This window comes from Pyrus communis, chromosome 15 (assembly GCF_963583255.1).
Source record: "Pyrus communis chromosome 15, drPyrComm1.1, whole genome shotgun sequence".
NCBI lineage: Eukaryota > Viridiplantae > Streptophyta > Magnoliopsida > Rosales > Rosaceae > Pyrus > Pyrus communis.
Window position 1 is genome coordinate 22202173 of NC_084817.1, and position 12174 is coordinate 22214346.

The 12174-nt window shown below is 37.4% G+C and overlaps 2 protein-coding genes across 2 annotated transcripts; one reads left to right on the top strand and one right to left on the bottom strand.

Moving 5' to 3' along the window:
* LOC137718355 (alpha-(1,4)-fucosyltransferase-like) lies at positions 1–4024 on the bottom strand. The gene is made up of 3 exons (XM_068457885.1): positions 3482–4024; positions 827–1000; positions 1–698 (listed from the first exon to the last, which is right to left on the bottom strand). The coding sequence occupies exons 1-3, from the start codon at positions 3953–3955 to the stop codon at positions 129–131; spliced, it is 1218 nt and encodes a 405-aa protein (XP_068313986.1). The 5' UTR covers positions 3956–4024; the 3' UTR covers positions 1–128.
* A 628-nt stretch (positions 4025–4652) lies between these two features.
* LOC137718027 (protein disulfide isomerase-like 5-2) lies at positions 4653–8258 on the top strand. Its single transcript, XM_068457548.1, has 5 exons — positions 4653–5094; positions 5264–5367; positions 5463–5833; positions 6569–6876; positions 7582–8258. Exons 1-5 carry the CDS (start codon positions 4864–4866, stop codon positions 7897–7899), a joined length of 1332 nt encoding a protein of 443 aa, XP_068313649.1. The 5' UTR covers positions 4653–4863; the 3' UTR covers positions 7900–8258.
* Positions 8259–12174: the final 3916 nt, after the last annotated feature.

Genomic DNA, 12174 nt, shown 5'->3' on the forward strand with positions numbered 1-12174 from the left:
TAAAGCAAATGAAAAATGAGTACGTGTTAATTTCTTTTATAATAAATCCCAGTTTCCTTTTCTTTTCTTTTCACTAATACATCTATCAGCAGCGCTTGTATACAATTTATACATAAACCGTAACAATTTCACTTGGTTCTTCCATTTCTCCCACCTTTTCTGCTAACAGCTTCGCAGAGCCTGCATGGTAATGTGTCAAGGCTCAATGCTCGCGTTTTAACGTAATTCGCCATCACCCCGCATCTTCGCCAGGCATGGTACTCGGCATACGCAACTGGGTCACTGGCGAGGGACTTCACGTAAGATGCCAATTCCTCCAAGCTGCTAAATTTAGTGCCATCGATTATCGAATGGGGAGGAACAAAGTCCCAGACATTAGGGGCACCAAAATAGATTGGAACTGACCCAGAGTCTAGGGCATAAAATAGCTTCTCCGTCACATAACTCTCTGTCATTGTGTTTTCGATGGCAAGAACAAACTTATAGTGAGACATGGCACAATGTAAATGATCCCACCATTTTTGGGTGACACTAGTATCACTTGCACACTCGGGGTAGAAAGAAAGGGCCATGTCCAAGCCGCCGACGTTGTTCAAGCACTTGCCAAATGAATGGTGGGGTAGTAAGCTGAGAAGCTTGTGGGCAAGCTTATTTCTTCGAGGTAGACAGCGCGATGATGACCAATAAACAAGTGTGTCCTTCAAATAGAATTCCAGATGAAGTCATGTATACATTTGAAAATGTACATCATGCGACAGAGAGATGAACAGAAATAAGTATAACAGTATGAAAAGAACACAGAAAGAACAGAGAGTCAAGTCCTTACTTTTTGTTTATAAGGAGACACGTGATAATTTCGACCATTGTGAAAGAGTGCACCAGCATAGGTGGACTGCACATCATCTTCGGCGTGATAACTTATAAATATATCCTCAACACCAGATCGCTTCCTGCCAGCCTCAAGATCCATGTACACACGAAGTGGATCTCCAGTGCGTCTCTGACAGAACCAAATTTTTTTTAAGGAGAATGGAGTAGACCTCGAAAACAACATACCAAAACAATGTACATAGATAATGCGCAAGATAAGGCTGTAGCAAGATTACTACCCAGGTTAGCTTTCTAACCTGGTACAATCATTTACAGAAGAAGGAATGCTATTGAATTAAATGAAGATGAACACAAATATAATGCCAGAAAAGGAAGAAAAAGAAGTCCAAAACCAAAGTAAGAAATGAAATATGAAATAAATAAAAAGGTCATTTCTATTAAAGGCGTACACCCTTATCAAAATTCCCCTTGCACATATCCAAAGCATCACTTTACCCCCTGCTTTTGAAATTTAATCACTTTCCCTCCCTGGACTTTCACATTGTGTCTCACATTACTCCGGGTATGATGGAATAGGGAATGAAATCCAGGTGAAAAGTGCCATGGTTGCAAAAGCAAGGGCTAAAGTGATCGCCATGTGCACCTAATTCGCCTCACTGGGTTATGTCGACCCCACGTGACACTTTTAACTTCATAGCATGAGACTGCCACTTACAGCTAAATCACTTCACTGCTTTATGTCCCCACATGTTACTTCTATCCCTCAAATAACCCATCACTGAAGTTCTCATGCTTCATAAACAGTCTCAATAGACATGTCTAACTTCCAATTGAGTGATATTTTATAAACACAACAACCAGGACAAACGACGCAGTTTTCATGTTTATAAAAACATCAAAAGGTTTTTATAACACATCAAATGTTGATCCCAAATTAACTTTGCTTTCCTCAACAGTTTGCTTCATAAGATCAAAGCACAGTAACTAATAAAGGTCCAGATATCTTTCAACCTCATTACATACATTCAGAGAAATGTTGAGCATAGTCATATCTCAATCGTGCAAGCTACATGTATGGGTATCCGCGTGCAAGTCCCCCATTAATAGGTAATCGAAATTGATATTTGCGCATATGTCCTTAGCAGGAGTATAGTGGGATGAAAACATCAAATTGATGATAAAAAAATTCTTAGATAGCAAGCACTTGCTCCCAAGTAAAAGAAAGATCAGTAAGGCAACCCTTCAGCTTATACAATACAGAATTTACAAAAATTTCCAACCTACTGTGCAATTTTTTCTCCTTCCAATTTTACGAATACAACTTGTATTTCCTATCAGAAAAGAAAAACAAAGTATACACTTCCAGTTTTGAAGAATGTATTTCATTCTTCAATTTTTAGAGAGCGTATGTATCATTTATATGATTTTACGATTGAGACATTAATTGTCCTAGAGTATGAACATCTTATGGTAAATCAACAGTTTCCCACAGTGAAGATACAAAGAAAGGCACTTGAACAAAAAGACTTCCTAGAACACCACTCATCTAGTCTGATCAAAGCATGATACACTAAGAACGCCCTGTCTAGTGCTGTAACCCTTTTTTCATGTGAACAGGGTTGGGCCTGTAATTCCCTATACGAGTTACAAAATGCGGTACAAACACAGAAAACAGGATAAATTATCTAGTTCCACTATAGATTCACAAGCGCACTCTTCAATCTATCAGTAAGGTTCTATTGTATGATGAATCCCTCGTCTTCTGGGACAAAGTAAGAGGAGAAGCCTACTTATCCTAGTGTATTAAACAAGGAAAAGCATTTGCAGAACTCAAACTCCTATTGCATTTACCAACAAAAAAAAGAATCCTATTGCATAATCGCAAGACAATGGAGAGTGCCATTATAAACTGTTGCCCACAAGCACTCAAAGGAATTTACATAGCGCTACTGCACGTATATAATGGAAGTACAAAGTGCTAACGCAAGGCAGTAACCATAGTGGTCTAGCTCCTTTCCCTATCTTGTAGTAGTAATTATATTGCTTCTTTCCAAGTAAAAGAAGCAAGTAGCTCTTAAATACAAGTTGTTTATTCACTCTGGAAAATTTCCATATAGGAGCTAATCATGTAAAAGCATGAACCACAAGAAACTGAATACGTATAAAGCTCTTGACCTGCATCGATTACAGCCCTTTGCTCCTCCCTCCCACTGTGGTGGATGAAAAGAGGAACAGCGTGCAGTCAAGCTACCACACCAGTTCAATCTCTACCCATTAGACAATTTAGGTATTTTCCTTTTCATTGCTGGTGTGTTTCTCAACAATTCCCCCCAAAATGTTTGGGGAAAAAAAGCTCAAAGAAGCAACATTCCAAAGGCGAAAAATTGGGGCATCATTTCGACCTCACGGAAAATTTCCTAGATCAGCCACTGTATACAATACTTCTGTTTAACATTCCATTTCCATATGCTCACTCTATAAATTAGTACTAAGGAAGAAATTCCTTCAAGATTTAACCACATTATATCAATAATCATGATCTGAACAATAACTAGCTAACCATGAACATATAGAAACACACACACACATATATAACACGAAGAAATCGAAACCAATTACTGCCCAACATTAAGAAAACAAAATGGAGTACCTGAAGGGGAGGTGTAGTGGTCTCAAACAGCAAAGCATCAGGCTTGTCAGCAAGAACCGAAGATTTAGTCCACAAACAGCTCAACCCACACGGGCACGAATACAAATTATCCAAATTATCAGGAATCCATGTCCACCCTTCCACCAACACGCTAACATGCCCCGGTTTCGCCTCCCCACATTCCGATTCCCCACGAATTTGCTGCAGAGAAGAAGAGTTTTTCGGGAACAGCTGCTGCTTGTGCTTCTCTTTGAAACGGGGGCAACCCACCCGGGCATCCCACTTCCTGAACGCGCCGATCAAATGGGTAAACGGGTCGGGTGCGGAATTGGTGAGGGACGGACTGGGATCGTTGGTGGGTTGGACTGAGGTCGATATAGGCGGGAATTCGAGGAAGCTGCAGAAGAAGAGGATGAAGAAGGCGCCGCTCATCATGAAGGCGATGGTGAAGGAGTTGAAGGGCTTTAACTGCATATTACCGGCGGTAATTTTGGCAGTTGCTCTTCTCTCCCCGGTAAAGAGAGATACCAGAGTCAATTTAAGTCAAAGGACACGTGTGTCACTCAACTAAACAGAGCACAGAGAGGGCCCCTTAAGCTTTGTTGCAGAAGATTCGACCTCCTTTCCAACAATATTGATGTTTAACGGTGTATTCCATTAGGATTTTAAAAAATTTTAATTTTTTTTTATGAATGATATTCAATCAACAGTGGTAAGTGATTATATGAAATTTAAAATGTATTCAATCACGGTTTTAAGACAATTTATTAAAACGCTTAAGAATTCGTGTGTATTTAATTATAATTTTAAAAAAGTTTATAAGATTCCAGATGTACTCAATTAGAAATAGATTATAGAGAAATTTGAGAAATTTCGTAATGTATGTTAAGCATCTACAAATTTGACATTTCTATATGAGATTTTAAAGGAATTGAATCAAATTTTTATATAGAATCTATTTACAAATCAATTAAATTCTATAAAAATTTATGAATGTATAAATATATTAAAATCCCTCAAATTCCTAATTGAATACTCTCAATACTATCGATGTTTTCATAAAAATCAAAAATCAAAAAAATCAAAAAATTAAACTAAAATCGACATGTATTTATTTCGGATACATCACGTAAATATAAAAAGAACTCTTATATTTATTTCAAGCCAAAACTTAGATCATTTTAAATTTTTATTATTTTTATAAAAAACAACCGATGTAAGTTTCAATATAGCATTCATATTTCCACAAATTTGTAATATCGATATTTCGATTCATAATATTTTAAACACTGCATCGCCGTCGTCCCCGACTGAAAAGCTGAAATCCTAAGCAAAAAGGGAAAAAAGACTGTAAAACTGAAATCAAATAAACAAGAAAGACGATGGGGAGGATGATGGGCATGCGCGTAAGGCCGTTGTGGTGTTGGGCGCTTCTGATATTATTGGCAGCAGTAGATTCGCCGGCGGTAGCAGTGGCGTCGTCGTGGGCGGTGGACGGGACGGTGTTGGAGCTCGACGATTCCAACTTCGATTCCGCCATCTCCGCCTTGGACCTGGTCTTGGTTGATTTCTACGCCCCCTGGTGCGGCCACTGCAAGCGTCTTTCTCCTCAGGTCTCCCTCTCTCTCTCTCTCTCTCTCTAAATTCATAATTTTCAACAATTCTTTAAGATCCCATCTCCATCCATCCATGATCCAGCCATGTTAATTTTGATGATTAATTAACACATGTTAATTAGGATTTATTTATTTATTTAGATTTTAATAAATTGAATTTATGTAGTTGGATGCAGCTGCCCCCTTGCTTGCTGGGTTGAAACACCCGGTAGCGATTGCAAAACTCAATGCTGACAAATTCACCTCTGTAGCTCGAAAATACGAAATCGAGTATGATCCTGTTTCTTCAAATCCCTTTTATGTCCATGGCCAGTCAGAATTTTATTTAATTTTAATTTATAATTTTGTTTTGATTATTGGTATAGTGCATATCCGACCCTCAAACTGTTTATGCACGGTGTTCCCATGGAATACAATGGACCCAGGAAGGCAGAATCGCTCGTTCGCTATCTGAAGAAGTTTGCAGCTCCTGATGTTTCCATACTTGAATCAGACTCTGCTATTAGTGAATTTGTCCAAGCTGCTGGCACTTACTTTCCTATATATATTGGTTTTGGGTTGAACGAGTCTTTGGTATCGAAGGTAGCCATAAAGTACAAAAAGAAGGCTTGGTTTTCGGTTGCAAAGGATTTCTCCGAAGATGTAATGGTGTTGTATGATTTTGACAAGGTTCCTGCTTTGGCATCCCTTCATCCAACGTATGATGAGCGCAACATCTTCTATGGCCCCTTTGAAGGTTAGTTTTTTTGTGGTTGATCAGTCCTTGTTCTCAGCTAAGTATATTGAAACATGTATTTTGTACATCAATGTGACCTTTTTATGAGTCATAATGATACATCACATTGCAAATTTACAAGCATTTCTTCAACTTGCATTGCTTATAGAATCCGTCTTTTTGTAAGGAAGAATACATTTAGACATGAAGTCATAGGTGTGGTTGAGTAAGCTTTGTGAGAGTGCTTTTCATGCCATTTTGTTAGCACCCTATTCTTGCCTTAGTCACTTTTATGCTTGAGATGTGTACAAAAACCCATTGCCTTCCACATAAAAATAAAGGACGCACCTTCTTCAAGTGAAAGCTTCTACTTTAAAAATCAAAGAGGTAAGATGAGGGTAATAGTCTCCCCCCTCCCAACAACAAACACACACACACAACCGTTCCAGACAAGATAATAGCGTTTTGTATCCTCCCTTTAGATTATTTACCTTTTAGATTTGATTATGCGGAGACAATGGCTATCTGTTTATTAAGAGTTAGACACATGGTGAGTTTAGAAGTTGCCCTCAAATTTCATTCCAAAGTTAAACTTTCTCTAATGTGAGCATACCATTTATACCATGGTGTTGAAGGAAACCTTCGTTAAATGTTTTGTAAAGCTCACCGGTCATTTAGTAAAGCTCAAACATGAATCATCTATCTATTCTTTAGCCATCTTCTTTGTCTCTTACATTTTATTTCTTGAATATGCAGAGGAGTTTTTGGAAGATTTTATAAGACAAAGTTTGTTCCCTTTGGCCATGCCCATAAACTATGAGACATTAAAGTCATTGAGTGATGATGAAAGAAAAATTGTTTTGACAATCGTGGAAGATGAGGATGAAGAGAAGTCTAAGAAACTTATCAATATTTTAAAATCAGCGGCATCTGCAAATCGGGACTTTGTATTTGGTTATGTTGGGATCAAACAGTGGGAAGACTTTGCTGATACCTTTGGAGCCAACAAGAAGACGAAACTACCAAAAATGGTTGTCTGGGATCGAATGGAGGAGTACATTACAGTAAGTGATTAGTTAAGACATATATGTTCTTTAGATCTCCATGCTAAATTTTGGTGAATCTATGTTTCATATCTTTGAGTAAATAATTTGTGATCGTCGGTGCCGTATGATATTCATTATATATCGAATTTAATTTTGATGAAAAATTGTGATTGCTAATGGGAAGAGCGTTTGCTTTTGGGAAGGTGTTTGTGAAAGGTTAATCCTCTTCCGTCTTTATTTCCTTCCTTGTAGAGAGCCTCTTTGAACAACAATTCCACCATACACACCTTAGCCTCCTTTTTATTGATGGGTTCCATTTCTCAGAACAACAATGCTACAATCCACCAACTGATGTCCCCCCATGGTACATAGATTAAATATATAAAATGGAAATATAAATTAGTGGCATGGACATGCAAAGAGAAAGTCGTTTTAGGTGAACATGTGTATGAACTCTCTCTCTCTCTCTCTCTCTCTGGATTTTCATGATTGGACAGGTGCTCTGTAGCTCTCTGGGCTGATGTTAACTTTGGTTTTTCTTTGGGTTTTTGGTTTCTTCTGTGTTTTTCTTGTTTCAGCACGTCTCATGTGTATTAATGTTAAGTTTGCCGCTTCAAGACTTCCTTGTTTCAGCTATTTCACTTGTATTTTTGAGACTTTTGCTGCTTTGGATGGTATAAATTCAAAACATGTAATGTTCCTTGACGTTATTTTGTAAAATAGGTAAATGGGTCAGAAAGCATTGATGAGGAAGATCAGGCGTCTCAAGTCTCACAGTTTATACAAGGATACAAGGAAGGAAGAATAATAAAGGAAAGAATTGGCGGTCCATCATTTGCGAGCTTTATGACTTCATTTATAGGGATTGGAACTGTGTACATAATCGTTTTTGTGGTTATAGTAATGATGCTTATTCGATCAATCAATAAAGAAGACGACGAATCCCCTGTGGCTCGTACTGGAGATCAGGTTGATCGCGCTACAAGCTCAACCGTTGAGGCTGAAAGCAAAGAGCACAGATCTGGAGAAAAGGAAGATTAGAATTGGCCTTTTGGACTTCTAACCAGATCTGATTGGGGTAGCTGCCAAAGAAAAACAAAGGAGTTTATTAAACGCAACTGTGCAGTGTGCCGGAAACAGTGTGGAGTATGAAACATCCATGATTTTGTAGAGACTAGAGGGCGATGAATTCCCGCGCACTGTTATGCGTACACCTTATAGAAATTCAGCTTTTGTGTTCTCATTATCTTGGTTAGATTCTATACGTTGTATTGTCTTACTTTGAAGAGCACAAATTTGTGCCGAACCATGATAAACACTGCGTCTCCTTTTCCTTCTGTATCTGCTGATGCCGCCAGTCATTGTCCAAGCAAAATTGAATTGATCTTGTTTGTACGACATACTTCACCAATCTTAAAACTACCAAGCACCGGTCAACTTCATATCTTCAGGGACTCACTGAAGGAGTCGTGTTGACGGGTTTGGGTCAGCTAGGGTAGGTTGTTCAAACCAGTTAACAGGTTGAAATAAAATTAGCAGAATAGGAATGTATACTACAACAGTAAGTGGAAGTGGCGCTAACAGAAGCCCCTTTCACGACGCTGCCATCTTGCCTTCTGACCACGGGTGCCAACTCCGTTGGTCGGTTTTTGAGATTGCTTGTGGAGTTGGTTTGCCAATCAAATTGACATTGGAATTTGGAATCATTAATCCGTCATTTGGTCTTTTTGCAAGGGTGTTAGTAGATTTTGATCTTGTGATTCTTTCGCCGTATCTGATTGAGTGGGACAATGATGACCTCACCACTGTTCCGATCAATCCACATTTGGGACGACAGAGGAACCACAAGATCAATTTTCTACCAACACCCTTGAAAAAAGGACAATGATCAATTTTGTTTCAAAACGAAAAGAAGTTCTTTGTGGTAAAAGAAAAATTAACAAAATGAAATTTGAAAAGGAGGGATTGGTATGATGATAGCGACTGGTAGAAGGTTTCGTCGCTACAATTCTACCAATTAACAGCCAAGGTAGTTGCTACTTTACTAGCGACTGGTATTAGAAATGACCTACGTAGTTAGCGACAGTTCTAGTAGCGACTGGTAGAAGGTTTCGTCGGTACCATTCTACCAATTAACACCCAAGATAGTTGCTACTTTACTAGCGACTAATACTAGAAATAGTCACTACCTAGTTAGCGACTGATAAAAGTTTTCGTCGCTATCATTCTACCAATTAACAGCCAAGATAGTTGCTACTTTACTAGCGACTAGTATTAGAAATTGTCACTACCTAGTTAGCGACTGGTACAAGTTTTCGTCGCTACCATTCTACCAATTAATAGCCAATATAGTTGCTACTTTACTAGCGACTGGTACAAGATTTCGTCGCTACCATTCTACCAATTAATCTCCAAGATAGTTGCTACTTTACTAGCGACTGTTATTAGAAATAGTCACTACCTAGTTAGCGACAGTTCTTGTGCACTATTGGTGGGAAGTACCAATCGTATTCTTTTCTATTATTTTTATTTATTTTCCCCTTTTTTTTCTTTTTCCATTGAATTTTTTTTCTTCCTACATTACTTTATATAGATTCAAACACCTTTAGATTTATATCCTTATCTTCGAGTGTTTTGACATTCTTTTCTATTTTATTTATTTTTTTTTTGCTTTTTGGTTTTTTCATTTCAATTTTTTTTTCATACATTATTTTATTTGGATAACCACTATTAAACTCAAATATTTTTAAATTTAGGTTTTAAATCATTGATTTCAAGTGTTTAAATATGAATCGTAATAGATTTTGTATGGAAAAATATATTTTGAAGAACATAAATATGATAGTTTATCGTTATGGTAGAGAAATAAAATAAAATAAACTAAAAAAGAAGGGGGAAACTTGAAATAAGTCCAAATTTGTAAGCAATTACTAGATATGGTCCAATTTTATTTAATTATTGATTTAAGTCCAATGACTCATTGTCCACATCATTTTATTTTCATTTTTTGTCAAAATTACCCCTCTATTAACATTATCCCTTAATTCTAGATTTACTTGTTTTATGAAATTAATTATAATTGATTATTTATCTTTAAATAATCCCCTACTTGTAGAATTAGTTTTAAAGTATATCTCTTCTTCCATAACTCCGTATACAATTTGTTTTGTGTTCTCCGATCCCCTTCCTTCTTGTTCAGTCTTCTTCTTTCAAGCTCTTATGATTTCTTCCTCCTTTTTGAAATACAAGGTCACAATTTCTAATTTTTTTTTCCAGTGGTATAGAGCTTTAAAGTATGCCAATACACCAACAAAAGGTGCATTGATGTACGTGGTTGGTTTTGGTTTTGTAGCATCAAATCTTGCATCTTCCTACTCGTCATCCCCACTAGGTCCTCCCACAATAGCACTAGTTAGGTCGTTTTGATTGGGAGCATTGCCATGAAAAATGAGTTTCATGCGTGCACTGGTAATTTCTTCCTAATTTTTAGTTTGAACTTGGATTATACATATTTTTCTTTTCAACCTTTTATAGGAAATGCATTGCTTTGTTTATCTACTTGTATTATATATTTCTGTAATGAATCTATTTGTATATTTTGTTTATTCTACCTGTGTTATAGATTAATTGTATTTTATCTACCTATATATCACAAATTTTTCTATCTCAAATTAATTGTGTTATCTACCTATACGATATGTTTTTGCTCATTAGTCTATTTATATCACATATTATTTTGTGTTATCTATCTACACGATAGATTTTTATTCATAGTCTACCTTATATCATAGATTAATTAATATTATCTACCTACATCACAAATTTTTATCCACCTGGACAACGTTTCTTTTAATTTTTGATAAACTTATAAGATTGGTTGTAATGTGTTTTTAAAATGATTTTAATTAGAAAATGGATAGATAAAAGTATTTGAAGATTCAAATTTTTAAAATTTTAAATTAAAAAATAAAGAATTTAAATATTTTTTATTTTCAAGGGGCAAAATAGGTGTAATAAAAAATCAAATAAAATTGGACCTAATTCGAAAACAGGTGAATTTTTTGGACCTGGATCAAACTGCCCCAAAAAAAAAAACAAAAAAAAAAAAAAATTGAAAATGAGGGATCGGTATGATGCTAGTGGTTGGTATCAAGTCCCATCACTACTTGATAGCGACTGTTATCATTCACAGTCGTTATCTGGCTAGCCACAATTTTCTATTTTATTTATTTATTTTCAGTATTTTTCTTTTTCTATTAAATTTTATTTTCTTCCTATGTTACTTATTTAGATTCAAATTGTGACATCCCGTCCCGGAAATACCGAAATGTACGTATGAAATTACAATTTTACCCCTAGTGTGCTTTCGTCACGTTTTGGTTGTTGTGTTGTGGCATGTGTTTGGAACCTCACACACTTCCACACACACACAGACACTATCCTTCTCTCTCTCCCTCTGTCTTCTCTCTCTCCCGAGTCCTCTATCCTTCTTCTTCTTCCTAAAAACGTACGGACCAACACACATACCCCTCAAACCGTGACAGATCGAGGAAACTAAGGACACCATTCAACTCGTGAGGTCGAGGCGAGCACAACCATACCATTTTCAGGTAGGAACCTCAACGTTTTCACGTCGAATTCACAAGCCCCGATTTATGTACTGTTCATGCAAAATTTATACGTTGAGTTTTTGGGATTTCTAAGCTCGTAGGTAGCTTGGTGGTGTCCCAAGGAGCCTCGGAGTGCTTCGTTGGACGAAATTGAACGTCGGGATCGTCCTACTCGAAGTTGGCCGGTTTTGGTTGTTTGCACAGGTAAGATTTCGTAACTTTTAGCCTTTAAAAGTGGTCCAACGTGATTCTACTAGTTTAGGGCTTTCTTTTGGTCCAAGAATCATAGAAAACGGTTGAGAAACGAAGGAGAATAGTTAGTTTAAAGTTTTTCCCAGTTTCCGGCGACCGGAGTCCGGCGAGGGTAGGCCGGAGAAGAAAGGGGAATATTCCGTCAAGTTTGACGGAATATTCCTAACGGCAGTGACGGTATCCGGTTAGATTTGACGGAATATTCCGTCAGTTTAACGGAATATTCCTGACGGCGTCTGTTGACACCGTCAGTGTGCCTGGCACGTGGCCGCGCGTGGGGGGCGCGTAGGTCCGTGCCTGTGCTGGCGCGTGGGGGCGCGTGCGGGGTCCAAAATTTTTTCTAAAAATATGGTTGCGATCCTGAGGTTGTGTAGAGCACGTGGGTATATTCATTTGTCCATTTTGAGCAATGTATGAGAAGTTATTACGAGAAACGGGTTATGTGCTTTAAAGT